Below are 24,577 nucleotides of genomic sequence, written 5' to 3' on the forward strand. Positions count from 1 at the left end.
GCGGGAGGAGCAGAGTTATAGACTTTGCCACTTATTAGCTGTGTGACTTTGAGCAAGATCACCCCACCTCTCTCTATATATATCTTCATCTGTAAAGTGACAGTGACAAGGCTTAGTTTAGCTCTGATCCTCTTTGTCCAGTCCTGTCAGTGCTGCCCTGCAAGGTTCTGCAGCGGCTGCTCTTATCCTGACATGGGAGGGCGTAGAGGGACATTGTAGCACCCGAGGGCAGGAAGGGGTTGCTTTAAAAGCAGACATGTAGCCGCCTGCAGCTGCAGACCTGCAGGCAGTTTGGTTGACCGTCCTGGAGAGGACTTTGGAGGCCTTAGCATCGTCTTAAGACTTGTTTTCCCTTGGGGACCGGATTTGCCTTTGCAGATTAATATTGAAGTTTTGGGCTTCTGGCAAAGCTGTTTTCAGAGATGGGTATATACGTAACATATCATATAAAATAAAATGCTTTTATTTAATGTGTGGGACTTTGCAGCTGTTGGGAACAGCTCTGTTGGCCTGGTCTCCACGGAGGACACTAGGGGTCAGCAGAGCGTGCGGGAGGGCAGGCAGCCCGCTGTGCTGCTGCGGGGGGTTCTCCCCAGCATGGTGCTCTGTTGAGTTGACTCTTCTCGGAGTTTGGTTGCCAAGTGAGCAGACAGCAAAATAATGAGTTCTGGTGGGATTGTATAATGACAGGAAGAAAGAGGAACCCGTAGTTTTCGGGACTAGAACATGCTTCTGGTTCCTGATCCAGTGTGTTCCATTAAAGAATTGATGAGTTGTGTCTATTCAGGGACTTGATTGATATAAACGTTGAGCCTAAAAGTTAAGAGTTATATTTTATTTGGCGGGAGGTCTCGAGCCGGGATGACAGCCTCTCAGATCACTCTGAGGGACTGCTCCCAAGAGGTAGGGGAGGAGTTAGGATATACAGGAGCTTTACAACAAAGACCAGGTAGTTGGAACAATAAAAGATTGCTTGTTATCTAAAGAAAGCCAGGTATCTCAAGTTCAAGAATTTAGTGCTTTTCTATTTATGGGAGGAAGCAAACATTTGGACTCACTGAATACATTCTTTAGACAAGCACCTAGCTATCTAGGGCAAGTATCCTGTTCTTTCTTATTCGGAGTCTGCTCAGAGGGCACCATTGTGAGTGGCTGCAGAGGCTGGGCTGCAGGCCTGTCCTTGCTGGGGGTTGGCGGCAGCCGCTGATGACTTGGTTTCAGCATGCTATGTTTACTGACATGGTTGCAGTAGTTTCATTCATATTGTAGTATTTTCATTCACAGACTGATTATGGATATCTGGAAACTTGGAAAGCAACCGAGATGGAATTACCACAGGTACCTTCTACTTTAATAAGCCGTGTGCAAACATAAACATGGAGGAAGCATACAAAAGGATTTGGTGGTGTAGGGAAGGGTTTCTGCACATTACAGGTGAAGGCAAGGCAGAATTCCTCTTCTTTGTGGGCAGGGACGTGAGTCCACCTTTCTTTTCTGTAGTGGTTTCTGAGAACAGTTTATGGTAATTAACAAACATTGACAAATGGTGGCACACATTGCATTTAAGAGCTGGCCAGCTGCAAACTTGTGTATTGGACAGGTGGATTTCATAGGCAAGTGGTCAGGTGGATGGGAGAGAGATGGAGCCCAGGCCTGGGCCCAGAATGAGGTTTAAATCGCCATTTCCTCACCATAGGGTCTTGGATTAGAATGTAACCTCTCTTAAACTGTTGGTGAATCTGTGAAATGGGCATGATAATATTCGTTTCTTCCTGGGATTGTTGTAAGTTGTAAAGAGTATTATAGCACACATGAAGCTCTTAACACACTGGCACTTAGCAGTGTTCACTGTGTGCGGCCGCCCCGCTTGGCATGTGTCAGAGCCGTAAAGGCAGCATGAGTCTGTTGAGGACGCACTGGTAGCCCCTTGAATAGGTTGTGAATTTGGTGATTTCCTTTAATCCTTGTAACTCTGTGTGTCATGGGCAGTTATTTTCATGGACAGATGAGGAATCTCAGGGTAAAGAAGACTGTAATTTGCCCAAAGCCAGACCAAAATTTTGGGTGCAGGGGCCTCGGTTCAGCATGGGCCCCTGGGACATATGCCCTCTCCGTTCAGCACCAGAGCCAGACGTGGAGTTGGCTGTCACCCAGCCCAGAATACCCAGCAGGAAGCAAGAGACACCTGGCCCTGTGCTGCTTGAGCAAAACTCCGGAGGAGAGGCAGTTACAAAAGGGATAAACATAAAAACAGACGACTGCAAACTGTGATCAGCTCTGAGAAGGAAAGGAACACGCCTCGCCGTGCAGAGCTGGGAGCTTTCCCATCGGGGCTGCTCTGGGGGCGTCCATCTCAGCTAAACAAGCTCTGCTGCTGCACCAAGGCAGGAAGGCAGGGCGTGTGTGACCAGGTAGACTGGGCCTCATTGATCATACTCATTCCCCATTAAGCGGCAGCTGTCACGGGCACTTACCTAGTAAACAGATGTCGGCCATAATCATCACGCACTTTGCTTGGTAGTTTTATTGGCCCCACCTTTGAGATGAGGTCATTGAAGATGGGGAGTTTGCTGCATGCCCGTGATTACCTTGGAAATACCCCCACTGGTCTTTCAACCAAGACTGGGGTGGCTGTCATGTCCCAGCCCTGTGAATGTCATCATGTAGCTTCTCCCAAGTGGCCCAAATGACTGACATTGATTTTCTTAATTCGTAGGAAATGGTATGTGACGATAAGAGAAAAAGGTAGTAAGAAATTGTTTAGAAAAATAGAACAAAATCCAATTCTTCCCCTGCTGGGGGAGCGTACCCTGTGTCACCCACCCCACTCACTGCCTGGTACCTCCTCCCTGCCAACTTCGTGTTCAGAAGCCACTCTGAGCCTTTGAAGAACATTTTGCCTCATGACACTGTTGACTATGACCTGCGACCTCTCTGTCCCTGGTTAACTCTCGCTTCAAAGCCATTTAAATTTTATGAAGGCTCCTCCACTCAGATGTAAGAATAACCTCTTTAAACTTTTTGATGCAGCTCCTTAATGAAGATCTTGCGAAGGAAACCTAGCCAAAACCTGGGATGTATGCATATAGTGACTGTAACCAGAGCACTTTGTGAAGTTCAGAATCAGAGGGGTGGGAGACTCAGGAAAGGCTTTTTTAAGGTAGCAAGGGGAAAGTGAATGGACGCAGGCTGTGTGAGACTGAAACATCTCGGTCCCAGCCAGCAAGGCACCTGCATTCAGGATGGTGTGTGGGGAGTGCAGAGTTCTCACAAAGAAAGAAGTGGTGGGATGGGATGGAGGACAGTTAGGTTCTTTACTTGGGAAGGAAAAAGTGGGCTGAACATTTCCTGGTTGAACAAGAGGACTGTGACATGACGTGCTTGTATTTTGGAGAGAAGGGTTTTGTGGAGACAGGCCTAGGGAGAACGTTCTCTGGCTGGGGAGTCAGCACAACAGGGAACCACAGAGAACCGGGCCGACCCCAGGGCCCCTACTGGGGGAAGGGCTGCCTGCCAATTCGAGTCCTGGTGGCTGCTTCTGTCCCTTAGCTGGGGCCTCAGAGCTCCCTTCACAACCCAGTCCTGTTGATACAAGAAAAAAAACGTGGGGCATGAGAAGGGCTGGGTCCCAGGCTTTGTTTGAGCCCCTGGGATGCGCCCCGCCAGATGTGGGTCCTTGGCTTCGTGCTGGAAAGTATTCAAGAGCAAGCCACTGTTGAGTCAAGGTAGATTTATTCAGAGAGATACATTGAAAGGCAAGAGAAAGGCCAGGAAGTGTGGGGGTTGGGTGCTCAGATTAAAAGTAGGTACACACTCCACAGACAAGAGTGTGGGCCTTCTCCGAAGAGGGAGAGAGAGGGGTGACCGCGAGGCGGCGCTGTGTTGCTGGTTTTCATGGGCTTGGTGGTTTCATATGCTAATAAGTAGAACGACCAGCCTAAGGGCAAGGGGATGGAATTCCCAGGGATTTGGCCATTTCCCACCCTTTGACCTTTTGTGGCTAGCCTTGGGACTGCCATGGTGCTGAAGGCGTGTTATTCACCATGTTACTATTACAATGGGTGTATAATGAAGCTCAAGATCTCCTAGAAGTTAAATCTCTTCATCCTGAGCCTCAAGGCCTATTGGGGGTTGAATCCTTCACCATTTTGATGTTAATTGCTGTGGCCTTCCTTGAATGGCTGTGCTCTGCCCCCTTCCATCCTGTCTCACTGTGATGACACAGAGAGAGCAAAGGCCGGTCCCTGCCTGTGCTCCTGCTTTTAACAGGGGGAGGGGTGGGGTGGGCTGAGGATGACTCTGAGTGGTGAGAAGGATGTTTCAGATTTTCGCACGTGGGATGTGGGGACCTGCCAGCAGCCACCGCAGATTTATCTCACGGGCAATATCGCTTGTGTCACTCATCTTTTTCTATTTTTCTTTTTTTTTTTTTTCAGTATTAAATCTAAATTTAATATCAGGTTTTTTTAGGAAAGAAATTTCTCTTTTTCTTTCCTTTGGGGCTCTTTTTGGGGCATAGGTAATTAGGTGTATTATCTGTTAGTGGAGGCCCTGGGGCATGAACTCAGGACCCCGTGCACGCTAAGCACACGCTCTACCACTGAGCTCTACCACCCACCACATCATCTTTTTCTTTTTGCTTTAGCTGCCAAGAATCTTACAGCTGAATTTCTAGTCGGCCTTTAACACTTACCCTGACTTCATGGCATCCATTTTTATGACTTTACCTCCCCCTGATTTCATTTAAGTATTGAATCTCCATTTTCTCTTCATTCTCACTTTTGTCTTTTTGTTGTTGTGGTTGTTAAGCTGTGTTTAAAAAATTGTTTAATTTCTCTTTTAGCAGGAGGCTGAAATTAAATAAATATGTAAACAAACTTCTCACACTTAAATTCTTTTATACATTCTAAGCTGTTTTGTAGTTACTTAAAAACTGAATTGAATACTAAAGTGATTACATTTTTAAATTATTTTTTATTTTTTATAAAGGTATAGCTGATTTACAATATGATATAAGTTTCAGATGTACAATAGTTGCTCCACTTATAGTTATTGTAAAACATTGGCTGTATTCCCTGTGTTTTAAGATACATCCCTGTAGCGTGTTTACGTTACATGTAGCAGTTTGTATGAGAAAGTTGGTTAACGCAGAGTCCGGGATTTGACTGTGCCTGACGCAGGTTCACGGTCACCCTGCCTGTCAGAGCCCAGACCCTCACTCCTGTCTGCAGGGGAGCGAGTGGAGGCAGCTCTCATCAGCACTGGCACCACCCTCTGGGTGGCAGTGACAGCAGTGACTGTGGACATGCAAAGTGTTGTTCCAGGATCTTTACATTCATTTCTTCATTTAATATTTAAAGCCCTCCTGTGAGGAATCGTTTTATGTTTTTAATGAGTAATACACTTTATTTTTATTTTGATAGACTTCAAACTTCTGGAAAATTTACAGGAATAGTACAATGAACACTTAGATACACTTCACCTAAAAGGGCAGTATTTGTTCTTTTATGTCTGGCTTATTTTAGCATACTGTTTCAAGGTTCATCCATGTTGTAGCCTGAAACAGTAATTTATTCTTTTGGTTTAATAATATCTTTTTTTTTTATTTGTTTTTGATCTATTTTAAAATAGTTTCATTGAAGTCTAGTCAGTTTATAATGTTGCATCAGTTTCTTGTTTACAGCACAACCCTTCTGTTATATAGGAACATACATGTATTCATTTTCATATTCTTTTTCAACATAAGTTACTATAAGATATTAAATATATTTCCCTGTACTACACAGTATAAACTTGCTGTTTATTCTATACATTCTCAGTGTCTGCAAATCTTGAACTCCCAATTTATCCCTTCCCACACCCTCTCCCCTCTGGTAACCATAGTCTGCTTTCTATGTCTATGGGCCTGTTTCTGTTCTGTAGATAAGTTTGTCTTTTTTGTTTTGTTTTGTTTGTTTTGTTTTAGATTCCACATATGAGCGATCTCATATGGTATTTTTCTTTCTCTTTCTGGCTTACATCTCTTAGAATGACATTCTCCAGATAAATTCATGATGCTGCAAATGGCATTATTTTATTAATTTTTATGGCTGAGTAGTAGTCTATGGTATAAATATACTACAACCGCTTTATCCAGTCATCTGTCAGTGGACATTTAGGTTGTTTCCATGTCTTGCTATTGTAAATAGTGCTGCTGTGAACATTGGGGTGCAGGTGTCGTTTTGAATTTGGGTTCCTTCTGGATATATGCCCAGGAGTGCGATTGCTGGGTCATATGGGAAGTCAGTTTTTTGTCTTTTGGGGAATCTCCATACTGTTTTCCACAATGGCTCCACCAAACTGCATTCCCAGCACAGTGTAGGAGGGTTCCATTTTCTCCACAGCCTCTCCAGCATTTATTGTTTGTGAACTTCTGAATGATGGCTATTCTGACTGGTGTGAGGTGATACTTGATTGTAGTTTTGATTTGCATTTCTCTGATAATGATATTGAGCATTTTTTCATGTGCCTATTGGCCATTTGTAGGTTTTCATTGGAGAAATGTTTGTTTAGGTCTTCTGTCCATTTTTGGATTGAATTGTTTGTTTTTCTTTCTTATCAAGTATAAAAGCTGTTTATATATTATGGGAATGAAGCCCTTGTCAGTCTCATTTATTGCAAATATTTTCTCCCTTTGCATAAGTTGTCTTTTTGTTTTGCTTATTGTTTCCTTTGCTGTGCAAAAGCTTGTAAGTTTAATTAGATCCCACTTGTATATTTTTGCTTGTATTTCTATTGCTTGAGTAGGAGAACATTGCTGAGATGTATGTCAGATGTTTTGCCCTTGTTTTCTTCTAAGAGGTTTATAGTGTCTTGTCTACATGTTTAAGACTTTAAGCCATTTTTACTTTATTTTTGTGTATGCTGTGAGGGAGTAGTCTAACTTCATTGATTTACATGCAGCTGTCCAGTTTCCCCTACAGCATTTGCTGAAGAGGCTGTCTTTACTCCATTGTATGTTCTCACCTCCTTTGTCAATGCTTCAATGACCAAAAGTTTGTGGGACTATTCTTGATAATTTTGTTTATCCATTCATTGATGGATGGATATTGTTTGTAACTTTTGGCTTCTCTGAATGACACGGCTATGAAAATTGATGTGCAAATTTTTGTGAGAATATGTTTTCATTCCGTTGGCTGTACAGTTGGCCCGCCATATGTGTAGTTTCCATTTCATGGATCCAGATGGCTGATTGTAAAGGGACTCGAACATCCTTGGATTATGGAATGCAGGGTGGGGGTTTCCTGAAACCAACCCCCCGAGGATACTGAGGGATGACACTATATGTACGAGAATTGCTGAGCTATATGATACCTCTAACCTTTTGAGGAAACACGAGACTTTTCCAAAGAAGCTACACCATTGCCTCTTTCCAACGGCTGCGTATTGAGGGTTCCCATTACTCTGCCTCTTGACCGACAGTTGTTATTGTCCATGTTTTGATTATAAGCATCCTAGTGGGTGTAAAATGAGATCTCATTTTGATTTTGATTTGGCTAGTGATGCTGAGCATCTTTTCATATGCTTATTGGCCAATTGTGTATCTATTTAAATCCTTTGCAAATTTAAAAATTGGGTCGATTTTCTTTGTATTGGTCAGTTGTAAGCATTTGTTTTATATCCTGGATACTAGTCTGTTATTAGATATATGCTTTGCAAAATTTTTCTCCTCTTCTTCAGATTGTCGTTTCACTTTACTTTTTTTAAACATTAAAACAATTTCTTTATAGGGGAGGTAATTAGATTTATTCATTTATTTTATTTTATTTTTTGCCAAGCACACACTCTATCACTTGAGCTATCCCCTTCCCCTTTCATTTCACTTTCTTGATGATATCCTTTGTATCAAAAGGTTTAAATTTTGATGAAGTCCAGTTTATCTGTTTTTTTTTTTTTTTATCACTTGTGCTCTTGGTATTGTATCTAGGAAACCATAGCCTATCCTAGGACCACAAAGATTTATACAATGTCTTCTTTTAGAAAGTTTATAGGTTTAGTTTATACGTTTCCTTCTGTGATCCATTTTGAATTAATTTTAATTTGTTATATACAATATTGGGGTCCAGATTCCAGATTCATTCTTTTGCCTGCAGATACCGAGGTGTCTCTGCACCATTTGTTGAATAGACTATTCTTTCAGTGGAGTGTTGATGGCACACTTGTGGAAAACTGACTGTAAATGTAAGTCCCCCCCCTGGATTTTTTATTGTGTCTCATAGATTTATGTATCCAAACTTATGCCAGTACCATAATGACATGAGTACTATAGATTTGTAGTAAACTTTGAAGTGAGTCCTCCAACTTTGCTCTTCTTTTTCAAGATTGTTTTGGTTGACCTGGGTCCCTTGCATTTCCATATGAATTTTGGGATCAGTTTTTCAATTTTTCCAAAGAAGTCAGCTGGAATTTTGAGAGGGATTCCATTGAATTTTTAGATCACTTTGGGGAGTCTTGACATTTTTAACAATATTGTCTACCATTCCATGAACATGGGATGTCTTCCATATATGTAGATCTTTTAAATTTTTTTTGGTGATACTTCAAAATTTTCAGTGTACAAATCTTGTAAATTTTTGTTAAATGTATCTCTCATTTTATTTTTAATGCTGTTGTAAATGGAAAGGCTGAGCTTCTTAAGGGTGGGACTATATATCAATTTGATAATTTCTAGGATTCCTAAACAGCAAATACACTAGGTTTATATTTGCTACATAAATCTATCCACAACTCTTCCCTCCCCCGTGTTATAAGAAACCAAGGCCCAGGTTAAGCTACCTGAACACCTATGTGGAAGTGAGAAATGAGACCCTTGGGTGGGGCACAGTGCAGATGATACTGAAAGTTTATTCAGGATGGCTTCATGTTAATTTCTTTAAACAATCCTTTCAGTGTATATAGTCAGGTACATTAAGAACATGCCCTTTTGATGTGCAGAGGAGCTAAGACTATCATTTTCAAATAATTTCTAGTGAGAGTGTTATACTTGAAACCTAATTTGCATCAATCTTTGAAGATTTATGTTTCAGGAGCTTTGACTAAAGAACAACTGTCTTTATTCAATAACTACAACTAAATGCTCAAGCAACATATAAGAGTTTGAAAAAACTGCCCCCGCCCCATAGTGCTGGTTGGCTGCAGCTGTAACTGGACTCAATGCTTACCTCTCCCTGTACGCTTGTGCTGATCTGCTCAAAGGGGTTCGTCCAACAGTTTGTAATCTGTTGGACAAAGCCATAAAACATTGATTTAAGGTTGCTGGAATGGAATCTATTCTTATTAATATTAAGTAAGCACATATTGAGTGCTTACTGTATGTTGGGAATTGTCCCTCAGCCTCACATGAGTATTATTTCTCCTAAAACCTCACATATTTCCTTGTTATTCCCACTTTACAGATAAGGAGACTGAGGATTAGGTCTTCTCCCTTTTGGGGGCAGCTCATTATCAATGACTGGAAGTTGTAAGGAAAAAGATACTGATTCATCCTGAGAAAATATTTTTATAAGAGTCAGCAATGAAGAGGGTGACCAATGAAGAGGGTGATCATTGCTCGAGTGAGACGAGCCCCGGGTTGTACGGGGTCAGCATCCTTGTCCTGGACAAGGCAAGTTTAGAGCTGAGTGGTGAGTGAGGAGACGCCGCCGCACAAGGAACGCTGATGCCCGGCCGTTGGGCTGGGCTCAGGCCAGGTGGGGCTTTCTCTTAAGGGCAGTGGACCGTCATTGACAGATTTTAAGTAGGGGAGTAGGGTGCTCTCGTAGATCACTTTTGTGCTTATAGAATGCTTGCAAACATTTAGTAGGCTCAGCAGGAGGTGATGTGATGAGTCAGAGTAGGGTGGCTGAGAGGTGTAGCAGTGTTCAATTTTCAAGTTGTTTTCAGTCCCAGTTTTGTGGCTCAGTAGCTGTCTCACTTTGGATGACGCACTCAAGGAAGTGAAACAATTTATCAAATCAATTGAAGCAGTGATGTACCCACATCCCAGGTCTGTTGCGGAGATCCAGTGAGATAACGTGTGCACAGTGTGCAGCGTGGTCCCCAGCACAGAGTCAGTGCTGAGTGAGTGCCAGTGAATACCTGGTAGGACAGGAGTGGGTGGTGGGACTCAGTGACTGAGGAAATCTGGGCCCTGAAGGAGTGGTCCAGGCCCATCTGTGAGTGATGGGCCTGAGCTGGGAGAGGCAGGGAGACCTTGCCCCCAGACCAGGGGCCCTGGGCAGGACGGCTATGGGAGGAACACCGTCAAGTCAGCTCTGTGCAGATGGAGATGGAAGTGCCCTTGAGATACCTAAGTGCAGTGTCACGAGCGCACAGAGGAGGTGTGGGCCCAGGCTGTGCATTTTCCTCTAATCTCAATCCCTGAGGATGCCGAGGTATTGATCCCTGAACGTGAAGGCATACTTTACAGGACAAGTGAATAGTAGTATCATCTCTGTCATCAAAGCTCACGTCTCTTTATTCATCACTCACTTTGCTAATTGGGTACTTACAGAGGTCACTTCACCGCCCTCCCCTGGGCTCAGGCTCCACAGTAAAGAGCTGGTGAGCCTCCCTTTTTTCCAGAAGAAGACACATTTAGCTGGTAGCCTTCTATACCTCGCCAGATTTAGAATTTTAGTTTGTTGTTTTAATTCTATTTTCTGTTGGCCATCTCCTGACAGGAGAGAAGATTTACCTCATGGTCATGTTTCAATTAGCTGTTACTGAGAATTGCTGATCTGATCCATAGTGTATGTATTTTATTAACTTTGTAGAGTTCTTATCATTTTTCTGTCTTTGCCCTTTAATTTTGTTTGCCCCTTCAAGATTCTATCCTATTTGGGGCCTTATTTTTTTTAATTAAAAATGTCTGTTCGTTTAGAAAAGAAAAGAAAAGAAAAAATGCACACAATACCTAAACTTAGAAAATATTTAGTGTTTTGTGTCTCGGCAATGGAGGGTTCTAGAAACTCGTGAATACCTTCATTACACAAGTTCCTAAAAATGCTGATTAAGAAAGAAAACCTTCCTTCCTCATCTTTCAAGCTGCACAGCTAATTGTCAAGAAAGTGAGGGGAAATCCTCAGAAGCCAAGGCAAACCAGAAAGCAGGGATTCTGGGAGATACGTGAGCCTTTGAAGCCCTGGGGTGCCGGTTGGCCCCTGAACTGAGTTTCAGTTTCCCTGACAGGAGGGCAGAGGGTGAGCCCCTGGCCTCTCACACTGAGAGTTGGATGGCTGATCCTATGTAAGGCCAAGCACATCCTGAGAAGCCTGCTTTACTAAAGGGTGAATTAGAAAGAAAGAAAAAAAGAAAACTTTCCTCAAGGCAAGAAAGTAAGGAAAGTGAATTTTGTTGGAAGAGGGGAAAAATATCAAATCCAAAATACGGATATATTTTAAAGCTGTTCTGGCATGAGAGTGACCACATACTCCTGGCAGAAATTCACAGCTCCTCCCGGAATGAGAAGTTGTGATTTGAATGAATCAGTGGACAGCTATTCCGAAAAAGGCCTTCAGAGTCTTCTGGATGAAGATACTGGACCCAAACACCTCTCTTCCAAGGTCTCATTTAAATAACCAGGAAGGTTTTAAAGGAGAGAAGCCATAATCATAGTTCTATTTATTGACATTAATATATGCTAGGAATTCAGATATGACTGTGGAGTTGTCTCCTCTTTTATGGACCTTACTTTCTCATTGGGGAGACAAACTGACATAGTTGGGGAGCTGGGTGGAGGGAGGTGTTAGTCTGTTGCAATTAGCCAGGAGAGGAGATTAAGAGAGCAGTGAAGGGTGGGTGACATTTTTAGCTGAGGACAGTCCTGTTCAGTTGGCTTTTAATTGCAGGCTCGATGAGTTGTCACTGGAGGGAATTGATCTTAAGGAGGATGGACTTAGCTCAGGCCTCTTCAGAATGGACAAGGGAACCTGGAGAAAGACAGTCAAATCTGTGCAGACATTAAAGTCCACTTGAACGTGCTGCATCCCTGAGCCAAAGATAGGACAAGTAGGCAGCACTTCTTGAGGACAGAGAAGTGGTTTTTAAGGTTCTCCAATAATGAATCCTAGGGAACCGAGATGGCCAGTTGTCAAACTATGACTTTGCTCTTTGGACGGTGTACCCGCCAAGGGTGTTGGCCGTTTATAAGTTTTCATTTCTCTTTAATACCTGTCAGGTGATGAGGACGTGGGCACAAGCATTTGACACCTTGTCGAGGTGACTTTCGGTACCTGACTAGAAGCACGGTCACAGCTGCGGCTGCGTCATACATCTTGCTGCCCATCCCGTTCCCCGGCTCCGTGATCACGGCTGAGTGGTTCCTTGTTGACCTGTCCGTCTCCTCTGTGACATTGTAACCCAAGAAAAGACCGGAGCATAATAGCCTGGCTTTGTTCTTTTCCATCCTTCTCTTCGAATTATGATAACTGATAGTGGACCCAGTTATGTTAGCAGACGTTTTACAAGTAGGGCTCTCAGTACAAACCTTGTAATCCCCGCTTTGTGATCTAAAGAAAGTTACATTCTTTCCAAATTGTTTTGATGCACTTATGTGGGAAATTGTTGTAAGTTTGAATATGTATTTCCTCTCTGAAATATCATGGCTAGAGATGAATGTGGGTAGACATGGAGTGTGTTTTCTGTATTTGAACTGTATGGTCCCCTGAATTCTCCCCAGCTTTTTAAAGTCATCACTGGAGTGCTACCTCCAGAGTGTCCCAAAGCATCCACCACTGCCTGCTCTTCAGACACTGTGAGTTTCCAAGTTGGAGAAGGCTGCTGTCTGGTGAGGCATTCTCTGGCACAACTCTGGCTGGCTGATGTGGGCTTAGCACCCAAGACTTGGCAGACAGTAACTAACCATGATCATGTCCATTTCTGGAACACTCATGGAGGATTTTAGACCTATGCTAGTGACATTCATTATTTCATTTAGTTTTCCCAACAAACATAATTAGATTTTATCACCTGTATTAATAAGGAAGCTGTCAAAGCGAGCGACGTGCAGACTTTGGACTGGAACACGGGTATTTCTGATTCCTGTCTCTGTTCCCTCCTCGGCCTATCCTTCCAGATGGCCAGGAGACTCTTCCTCTGTCTTGAGTTTCCTGCTGATGTTACCACTCTCTTTGTTTCTTGGAGAGGAAAACAAGTCTAAACTTACTTTCCAGTTGGAAATGGAATGGAGAGTTAACGTTGGAAGCCGGGAGAGTGTGATGAAGTGGTCTCCGAGCCACTTCCACTGGGACGTCACTTCACTGTCTGGGCCCCTTGCTCAGCCTGTGCACAGGTGACAGTGCAGATGTCCCGAGCAGTCCTCCCGGACAGGGCAGTGAGTTGGAAATGAGTTTGGGGATTTGGTTTCATTTAATAGGTTCCTGAGGGTCTTGGCCTGGCACTTCGAGTGGGACCATTCCCTGTCCCACAGGCTTGTGCTCTGGGCCCGTGCAGACCTGACGTGGCCTCAGCCTGAGACTCAGGGCCCGTGGTGAAGCGGAGCATTTTAGTCCAGGGTCTGCTGGAGGCTCTGACACTTCTGGGCCGTGGTACTTTGTCCAGAATGATAATTCCTCCCCAAGTTTCAGATTTCCTTGCCTGTGAGCCGGGGTAGTAATAGTTTCTGAGATGATTGTAATGATTCAGTAAGGGGAGCAGAGTGTGCTGGCAGGAAGCTGGTGCTTAAGGAGCAGAAGTCGCAGTCACTCTGTCAGCCTCTCACTGTGTGCTCTGTGCTTTGAGAAGTTGTGTGTTTGGTGAAAGTCCCGCCCAAACCCTAGGGTCTAGATGAACTGTTGTTCCTTTACTTTCCCTTCCTTTTGCTCCTTCTCTTCTCTGCATCTCATGTGTAGGTAGCAGATTCCTACGTTTCAGGGAATACGGGCCTTTCTAGTAAAAGGACAGGCTGAACGCAGAGAGGTGGGGCCCGGAGGGGTTCTGGAGTGTCTGCACAGCGCTGCTTCCCTGCGTTTCTGCATCCGGTCCCGTCAGTGCACGAAGTCAGCCTTCCTCTTCCTGTGTCATCGGGTCTCTCTTTTATGGGAAAACCTTTTTTACGTGTCTTTTTTCACTTACATGTTTCTCTCAGATGCTTGTTGCTTTTCTCCCTGTGCTTCAGCGTTCCGAGGAGAGAATTCAGCAGTGCAGCATCCTCTCCGAGCTCTATGAGTTGATCGGCTTCCACTGCAAGTCCGCCTTCATCAAGCGGGTGGCCCCCATGCAGCGCACGGCCCCCGGCATCTCGGAGCCTGGCGGGAAGACCTGCTACCGACTCCTTCTGCAGACGCTTCCTGGCTACAGTCTGTCGCTGGACCTGCAGGACTTCAGCAAAGGTGTTGGAACTAAGCCATTGCTTCAGTCCCATTAACCACGCCTGGTTTGGGCCCTGCTGTCCTGTCTCATCAGGGTGAATTCTGATTCGTGTAGAATAGGGCTCAGCAGAATTTTTTCTGTCAAGGGCTTGGGAGTAAATATTTCAGGGTCTGCAAACCTCCTGATCTCTGGTGCAGCTGCTCAGCTCTGCTGTTCAGACGCCAGAGCAGCCGGACAATCCACACACCCACAGAGCTTTATTCACAGCGGTGACTGGGCTGGATTGGGTGTGTGAACTGCAGTTTGTCCCCACAGCCTCCTCACTATTGACGCCTGCACCAGAGCGTGCATTTGCGACAATGGGTGAACCTACACTGACACGTCATCATCACCCACATCCCATGCTTGACACTAGGATTTACACTTGGTGGTGTGCACTCTGTGGGTTTGGACAGATGTAAAATGACATGTATCCACCGTCACAGCATCATACAGCGTAGTCTGTCTCCGTGACCCAAAAGACGCACCGTGCTGCACCTCATTCACTGCTCCTTCCCCTCTAGCCTCTGACAGCCACTGATCTTTTAGTCTCTGTGGTTTTGCCTTTCCCAGAACACCATACGGTTGGAATCAGACAGTTGCAGAACCTTCCCAGATTGGCTTCTTTCACTTAATAATATGCATTTAAGGTTCCTCCATGTCTTTCCATGCCTTGATAACTCATTTCATTTTAACACCAAATAATAGTCCATTTTCTGGCTGGACCACAGTTTATTTATCCTTTCACCTACTGAAAAACAGATTAGTTGCTTCTGAGTTCTGGTGATTACGAATAAAGCTGCTATTAATATCTGTATGCAGATTTGTGTGTGGACATAAGTTTCCATTTTGTCGAGTAAACACCAAGGAGCACAGTTGCCGGATCATATGGTAGGAGTACGTTTAGTTTTGTAAAAAATTGCCAGACCGTCTTCCAAAGTATCTGGGCCATTTTACATTCCCGCCAGCAATGCATGAGAATTCCTGTCGCTCCACATCTTCACCAGCATTCAGTATTGTCAGTGTTCTGCCTTTTGGCAGTTCTGACAGGTGTGCAGTGGTACCTCGCTGTTTCAGTCTGCAGCCCCTTGATGACAGATGCTGTGGAGCATGTTTCCATAGACTTCTTTGGCATCTAGATTCCTTCTAGGATGAGGTGTGTGTTCAGGCATTTTGCTCATTTTTTAATCAGGTTATTCATTCTTCTTGTTGAGTTTAAAGAGATTTTGGTATATTCTGGATATCAGCCCTTTATCAGTGTGACCCTGCCCTTCACCTGCAACACCGGAGTTGTCCTTTGGGTCTCAGTGGAGTGTCAGCTCTTCAAAGAGGTTCCCTGTCTTCCCTCAGCCTAAATACAGTCCTTGTATTTTTCACTTTCATTGACTCATTTTGTTCTTTTTAAATAGCATTTCCCATAATTTGTAAGTACATGAAAAAAAAAAACGGTAATGATTGAACACCGCCTCCCCCACCAGGCTGTGTGCCCTGTGAGAGCAGAGACCCTGTCCGCACTCACCATGTCCCATGACAGCACATGGCAGATGTCCATGTAAATGTGCGTAATGGGGGGCCAAACCTGATGAGCAGCTATGACGACATGTGTTGGCTACCATTTATTGAGTAGAGTTTGTTTCTTGATCTTAATTATTAAATCACATGAATGAAACATGTTTCTTTTGAAAAATAAAACAACAAAGCACACCTCCATGTGATTGGTAATTTCTACTTAGCCTTCTGACCCAGGAGGGGTTGTTCACCATCATTTTGTGGAGGAGGTTGGGGAGGTAAATTAGGAGAGTGAGATCAAATAAAGTAAAAATGATAACTATCAGCTGGCCCTATTTTCACTAAGAAATAAAAGTTATTTTAAACCCTATCTCAGCTGTTGTCCTGTTGTTTTAAACACTTCTCATAGAATTAAATGGAAGCCCACTAAACCCTGAAAGGGAAATTGTGTGCTCAGGATCTGAAAAGTGTTTATGTCTATTTCTTGAGAAGCACATTTTCCCTGCTGGTTACAGAAAGTCGAGGCGGGAACACAGTCGTGAGCTGTGTGTGTCTGCCGGCTTCACGGGCTGCTCACAGTCATTTTCATTTTCTTGTGTTGCAGTGTATGAAGATTTTCCATCAGACCGTTTGCTCAGCCTTTTCCTGAATGAGGGATTGAATTTTCCACAGGAAGTCTTATGAAAGAGAGTGACAAGGCACATGGGTTTCCCAAAAAGCAGTAGTTGATGTAATAAACTCTCACATTGGTGAACTTTTTGATTACAAGCGGCTTGAAAATTTTATCACTAGGTCATATGCCACAAATCTGTCTTAACAATAAAAAGATTCAGATTTTATAGAAGAAGCAGTTTGAATCAAGTAGAAATTATAATTTGTACACTATTTGGTGTTAGAACTTATACTCAGTCTTATCATAATTGCCTGTGGTAGGAACTGGATCATTATTTATTTATTTAAAAAAAATGCACTAGGTGCTATTTGCCCCATTCTTGATGCGGCAGTGCTGAGGTTAGTTAAGTCGGGCCGTTTAGAATGCTTAGCTAGGTTTTCGGGACATTGATTTCAGCCTCTTTATCTTTTTTAGAATCTCTTATTTTGTGTCGGCCTTTGGTCTTTTGACAACGTGGAAACACTGCAGGGATCTGTCTTTCCCTTTTTTCCTGTCTTTGTGGGAAAAGATCTCTATAAGACAGACTACTAGAACATTAAGGATTTTATGTGGGGTAAGTTTGGTCAGCTCTAAGGATTTCAATTAATACGTATTAATACTTGCTATTCAGCTAATGATAGTAAAATTATAAAATAACTTTCGTATACATCAATAAGTATATTACAATAAGCCCATCACCTAGATGAAGGAATTCACAAACTTTTCCATATTTCCTTTATTCAGACCTCTGTTCTTTGCCTTGTCCTTTGTTGAAGTATTTGACAGCAAATCCCAGAAGACAAGTCATTTTACCCTATGTACTCAAGTAGGCATGTCTGAAAAATGAGGGTCTTTCCTTTGATCAGGTTTTTCCATTTGACCCATGTGCTCGCTAAGTACCAGTTGTATCAGGCATCTCTCTAGGCTTTAGGGATCCTTGGGGCAATGAGACAGTCCTGGCTCCCAAGGAAGTTAAGGGCTGATGGAAGAAACCAACACAGGAGCTTAGGTGCCTCACCTAAGTTCCCTGTGTGATGATACCAATTGGACAAAATTTGTGCACAGTACAGTGGGATTCACAGAAGGGACTGGTCAGACTTGTAGGGCAGGCAGGGAGAGAGGCGGTCAGCAGGGCTACAATAGGAGGAATCGTTTGATCAGAATCTGAAATCCTTTCCGCCAACCTTCCTACCAAGCCCCTAGGGCCCATCACACACAACCCTGTGCTGTAACTGTTTTTGATTCCTGTTACCACATCTCCTTCAGGAAGGATTTTAGGTGGAAAATATTTAAAATCAGTAATTGCTGCCAGAAGGGACATAGAACAAGAAACATGGAAACAACACAATGTCCATCAGCACATGACTGGATAAAGACGAGGTCATACATATCTACAATGGAATACTACTCAGCCATAAAAGATGCCATTTGCAGCAACATGGATGGACCTGAAGACTGTCATTCTAAGTGAAGTGGGGTGGAAAGAGAAAGAAAAATGCCATATGACTTCATTTATGAGGAATCTAAATTTAATAACAATAATAATATGACCACCAATGAACTAATTATTATTTTGATTTCTTGAATTTGTGTAAGCACATCTGACTGTCCTTTGTGATTGGGTTACCATATTCTGTTTATTATTCTTTTGTAGTTGTCTTTATTCCTCTGGTAACTATGTAAGTTTAAAAATCTAAAGCTCTAATATGTTCTTAGAAACAATAATTAGTACATATATGTAAACTAAAAAATGCAGTGTACTCTATACATGTATTTACATGCAATATGTGTATGTGGAGTTGAACTGTAATAATTCTACCTAATAATACTGAAAGAGGAAAAAAATAAAATAATTTATTAAAAAATAATCACTCCTCTTTAAATATTAAAACGTTCAGTTCTGAGATTCTGTGAAACACAACATGGAAGTAGGTTTTTAAGTTTTTCTCCTTGCGCCGCAGTGAGCAGCCTGGGCTGCAGTGCTTGGCCGCCACAGGCACCCAGGACTTGCCGGCTTGCTCCTCACTTCTTGAGAGGAAGGTTAGCAGCTGCAGGAATATTTATGCTCTTAGAAGTTGCTGAGAACCCCACAGAGCTTCTGTTTACATAGAGTGTATCTGTCAATATACCCCATTTTAGAAATTAGAACAGAAAATTTTAAGCCCAAGGACTGACAAGCACACGCTGTCCCAGCATGTGGTCAAAGCAGTGCTGCCACGCTGGCTTGTGTTGGTTCTAGAAAAAATGCACCGTACACTCAAGAATCAGGGTGAACCCACAGATCTCATCTCAGCAATGCTATGAAGAATTGGGACTCAAAGCCCCCCAAACAGTGCTGAAGTCCCCAGATGTCCCAGAACACACAGAGCCATGGGACCAAGAATCCAGTGTCTCGTGGATCATCAGCCGTGGAGACCGCGTCCTGGGTCAGGAGAAGCAAAAGTAGGGATACCAGGCACACAGCCCTATTGACAGCAAAGCTTTAAAGGTGTTGAACTGACTAAAAGTTTGGCAAAGATTTGCATTGAGAATACTACATTTCCTCTCCTGGAGACGTTAGAAGGATAACACTGATTAACAGAGGATGATTGTAATGGATTAATTATGATACTGATGACATGGGCTGCTCACACTAACCCTGCACTCAGTGTAGAATAAGCCTTTTATGTACACACTTCATTAGGTCTGCACACCCCTGCAAGGTGGCATTAAGCACTCATACAACCATGAAATCAGTGACTATAAAACAGTCACAAGGCTTCCTCTCCAGCATGAGGTAGCAAAACCAGCAATGATTTTCAATGACAAAAGCCAAAATCATATGTATTTGGGAAAGAAAGCAAATGAAACACTGAAGAACAATAAACCAAAAGAGCAGATGGAATGGAAACTTTTATTGAAGAAAGCAATGATTGATTCAATTAAAACAGCTAATGTCCCTGGTATAATTGAACCATCAATCCAAATTTTTGGAATACTGGGTTGTGAAATTACTATCTCATTTAATATGGGAATTCCAAGTTGGACCAATTTGATAGGCATCACTGGTGCGATGTTAGCTATTTAGGTAAATAACTTCATATTTTTTCAGTTAACAGAAAACAACACAGGACTCCAGATTTAGGGAGAGAATGCAAACAACTACTATCATACTCCATCCAGTAAGGACACGTGTCCCTGCGTCACCAAAGCAGTGAGAGTTTGCACACAGAAAACACATTTCTCCAGTTGTGACAAATACGAGACAGTGAGCCATGAATTACGAGAACAAGCGACTGTTTAAATGCCATGGGCAAGTTTTTTTTATCATCTTGAAAACATCACTGATGCTCTAGGTAAGAAAAAGAATTGTTTTACTAACAAATCTAACTGACACAGGGGTTTTTCGAAGTGAGAAGGTAATTCCAAAAAGTGGAGTAAAATGAGTTAAGATGATCTGTGCAGTGACGGAGCCGATCTTAGACTGACCAGCATCACGATTCCCGGTTTTACACTTGCTCTCTGCTCGTCACCTCTGACACAAGAATGCATCATATGATTTTTTTCTTTAAGAAAAAAAAGATAAATAAAATCTAACTACAATATGTGGTATGAAAAGCGGTAATGAAGTTGTCTAACATAATAATGCAGCCAGTGTAATGTAGCACTTATTCGGGCACTAGAATTTTTTAAATCATGATTTATCTTATATCCTATTTCTATCCTAAAGGAGACACTTAAAGTTTTCTACTTTACTCAACATATCTTGTGGGGGTTGTGATATACAGTGGTATGGCAGTTTTCAGAAATTTAAAATCGCCTCTGTGGTTGTGGTCAGGAAAGGCAAGGCTCCCTCACAGCTGCGACGGAGAAGGAATCCCCGGAGTCAGCCTCCGGGCAGCTTCCGAACAGCATTTGCTTGCACTTAGCACAGGACACCTTCAGCAAGTGTAACTCTGACAAGGAGTTTTCCCCGGGGACCTGGGAGGTGCGCTAACATTGTGAAGCCACTTGTTTCCCAGTTAGGTAAGGCTTGGAAAAACAGTTTATTATAAGTGACTTCCTTTGTATGTGCCTTTTGTCCTGAGAGGTCACTAATTAGCATAGAATATAAAATACCCCATAATATAAGAATTTAGGTACTCCATCTTTCCATATACCTATTTCTTTATCATATTTATACTTAGGTTACACTTTCTATGATGTTCAATTCCAGGCACCAAAAAGAAAGGTTACAAATTATTTCTTATAAAAAGCGGGGACTGGGTCTAAGGGTTAAAAACCACTACTGCTAACAACAAAAACCAGATAATATTTTTGGCCTCAATTGCATCAGACCTTCCCGAATTCCTCCCTTAAGTTCACTGTTACAACAGTAATGGAATCTCTGTTCTTCCAAGACTCGGGCCTGATTGCCACCCATCCAGATATCTGTTTGTGGGTCCCTACTTGTACTCGAGGTCCCAGAACACACCTTATGGGGTGAACTTTCTTCAGTGTTCCTACTGTAGGGGAAACCTGGAAGTCCCAGGCACTGTCCAGGAGTCACACCTACCTGCAAAAATCAAAGTCATGTGACTGAAACGGGACAACCCAGGTGGCGTGATAGGGCTGAAAGCTCACCAAAAACAGGTTTGGGGGCCTTAACCAATCCCTCCGGCTCCTAACATGAAGAAGGACAGGGAGGCCCAATTAGCCACAAGACTGGGGGCCTTCATTACTCCATGAATAAAGGATTTGTGCTAGTGCCACCTTTAGACAGGGAACCCCAGAACCCAGACTTGGAAGCACCCTGTCACCTCCTCTCTGAATAAATATTCTCTCAAGACACATAGAGATGGGAGCCCTGGTGAGCTCTGGAATAAGATGCAATCTGAAAGACTGCTGGTAACAAATGGTGTGGAGCTCGGGGAGCCCCCAGGGCCAGCAGCCCTTCTGGTACCACTGATGCCCACACTTCCATCCACAACAGTTTCTTCAGGACCCTTATGCACACATAACCATCACACAAAAATGATTGCTTAGACATATTTTAAGAGAAATAACATTATGAGAATGCCAAATTCATGACAAGTCACAGTTAAGACCCCAGAGTATTTACTGGGTGAGATCTCACGTGTGCTCCCCAGTGAGCTTTAAACACTTAGGACACAGTCATGGAACAGTAGGCATTTTCTTTCTTTCCTCCAAGTTGGCTTTATTGGAGAACTCCGTAGACACAGGAAGACTCTGGATCCCACCTCTACTACTTACACAAAGGGCTCACTATGTGGAGTGGGATCAGCGCTGGTGCGACCAGCGTCAATGTGAGCACTCCCGTGTCCAGGTCCCCGAGGAGCAGAGCTCCCCCCACAGGAGCAGAGACCCCCAGGAGCAGAACTCCCCCCACGGGCACTGCAGTGCCTGTAAGAATCAGGTGTCTGATGAGTGAGCCTGGGGCGGGCAGGACAGGAAGCAAGCACCGCTCCCTCACGCTCTGCAGGTGATCTCTGTGTCATCTTGAATAAATACAGTCAGCATTAAAGATGTTTGACAAGAGGGTAAAAGGTAAGGCCTCCCCAAATCTACTCGCATTCCTTTAGTTGGAGACCTGGTAGAACACATGGCGACAAGAGACGCTGGCTTTACATGCGCACGTTGGCCTCAGGGCTGCAGGGGAGGCCATGGTGCTGCCTCTGCCCCACCTCCTGCCCTCGTCCCCCAGACATCACAGGGGCCGCTGACTCGTTTCTCTGACTTTCTCTCCTTGGTTGTGCTGCTCTTCCAGCTTTTAAGAGCTCACCAGAAAATCTTTAACAATGAACCCAAGTCAAATGAAATCAACCAAAGAGACACGCTGCCTTCATCATTACTTTATATTTTAAGAAGAAATTCTTGAAGACGACTCCCTGACCTGAAGGGGTGGATGGAGGAGAAAAGAAAACAAGACAAGCATTTTTTGGCCCATAAAAAATGACAGGTAACCAGATGGTGTCTAGTCTTCATTGCACCTCTCTGCCCGCCCCAATTTCACATGCCCCTCCCCACTGAACTCATCAGAACTCAACTGAAGGAGACGGCTGTGCAAATTTATTGGAAACCAAAGAAATCACTACAGAAACAGTCTCTGAAACCCAGCGAGAACACTGTAAGCTGACCAGTGCCAGGATCTGAATACTAAAACATGCAGATCCGAACTCCGATCCCCTCCCTGGTGGGTGTACTTACAGTGGGGGTGTTGCCGTGCAGTTTGTCTGCATCCAACATGTAAAAATGAAAGGGACTCCAGTTTTCAACATCACAGTCCCTCTGAAACAACTGGTGGTCAATTAGCTTTTGTTGGCAGCAAAAGTCGATTTTCTCCCCTGCACGTGGAGGTGAACACACAGAAGTGACTGATGATCCCCGCTGCGAGTGTAGCTAAGTGCTTCTAAGCAAACTGTCTCCATCACCCTCCTGATGATCAGGGGAGTGTGTTCGCCGCAGGGCTCTGCACACTAACGGCCAGGCAAGGAGGGCGCTTCCGTACTTTGGGGAGAAAAAGGCCGGAGCAGCACTCGCTTGAAGTAAATTCTAATTAAACTTCAGGTGCGGTTCCTGCAGCGGAACCCACGCCAATAGATGAGGCTCCCTCCGAGCTGTCCAGTTATGTGAGCCAGGCTCATTAATATACCTGTGTGTTTGCTTTAGCAAGTGAATCATGTCTGTTTTCTGGAAGTTACACTAGGGTGGAAAACCTTCCAAACATGTTCATTTATTTGCTGTGGAATTTGTTTAATCCTCTTAAGAGCATTTAGAATGACAACCTTCTTAAGTTAGCATCTTTGCCCGAGAGACCTTTCCAGGCACATGCGCTGAAACCTAGGACAACCCAAAAGCAAAATCAAAACCGTTTCAGCTGCATTGAGAATCAAGGATTTTTTTCTCCACACACTTTTCCTCCTCTGCCCAAATTAATCAGCTTCTGCTGCTCTTGTATAATGAGTATCGTATGACTCATCTTCTCTGCCTGTAAAATGGAAATGCTAAATACTTCTACCCAATAAAACGTCATAGAACTAACCCCCAAAATTATATATATTAAAAAAAAAAAGCCAGGGCTTTATGCTGTCCAGGGATATGAATCATTTATTTAATGTATCAATTGTTACTAGAATAAACTTTTCAGAATATAACACCCCCTCAGAAAACTTCAACTACTATTCAATAAAAAATCACAGAAAATTTCTGAAAAGAATTTAAAGGAAAATCATTTTTAACTGAATCATATTCTAGGCACACTGAATAAATTCTCTTTAGAGAACTCCTACTTTTTTTTAATAAATGACCTATAAAAATACACCCAGCATTAATCAGTAAATCTTCATTCCTTATTTTTAAAATTCTTAAGGCATGCTATTTTTCTTAAATCAAATGAGGAGGTATTTGCAAGCCAATGGACAACGAAATTACCTAAGAAGACATCATAAAACAGCAATTTGCCAAGCATTGTGCCTGAGAGTCAGTCGTACCATCTCATTTTGACCTGACCGCTTGGAGGTGAGCTCCATCAGCCCATTTAACACATGAAGAAACTGAGGCTATGGGTCATCATGTTTTCAGTACTTGCTGAAGCCAGGATCCAAACCCGGATCTTTGTCTATAGAGCCTGTGCCTTTACCAGATCACACTACATTTCTCACTCTTCAAATGCACTCAGTCCCCGAGGTAACACACCTTCCTTGCGTTTCTAGGAGTTTTAGGAAATACTGAATTACAAGGACTAAGCAGACATTTGTGTGGGCTAATTTTTTTATTTTCTGATTTTCCTGAATCACTTCAGGCTGAATTCATATTACTTACGAGGAGAAGTCCTGAGGCTGAGGAGAGAGGGGAAGATAAGCCAGACATAAACAATTTCAAGAGACCCACTTTGTCAAGGAAGCAAAGTATTAAATAAACCACTTCAGCAACACGCTTGTCAATAAACCTTGTTGTCCTTGTCTCAGCCTGAAGGAGGGTAAGCCCTCCAGCCCATCTGCCTTCCTGACACTTACCCTAGATGATCTTGGTTCCCTCACCTGTGATACGTGTGGTCTCCTGGGACTCTTT

The 24,577-nt window shown here is 43.3% G+C and overlaps 1 protein-coding gene across 2 annotated transcripts in view; it reads left to right on the plus strand.

The window, feature by feature from the left end:
- Positions 1–18,362, plus strand: part of LOC116154884 (trafficking protein particle complex subunit 9-like) — a 57,365-nt gene extending 39,003 nt beyond the window's left edge. For both annotated transcript variants that reach the window (XM_064483097.1, XM_064483098.1), the window contains 2 exons: positions 14,135–14,348; positions 16,481–18,362. In XM_064483097.1, the coding sequence (XP_064339167.1) occupies positions 14,135–14,348; positions 16,481–16,560 (294 nt within the window). In that variant the 3' untranslated portion in view covers positions 16,561–18,362. The remainder of the gene's footprint in view (positions 1–14,134; positions 14,349–16,480) is intronic.
- Positions 18,363–24,577: the final 6,215 nt, after the last annotated feature.

Source organism: Camelus dromedarius, chromosome X (genome assembly GCF_036321535.1).
Source record: "Camelus dromedarius isolate mCamDro1 chromosome X, mCamDro1.pat, whole genome shotgun sequence".
NCBI classification, from domain to species: Eukaryota; Metazoa; Chordata; class Mammalia; order Artiodactyla; family Camelidae; genus Camelus; species Camelus dromedarius.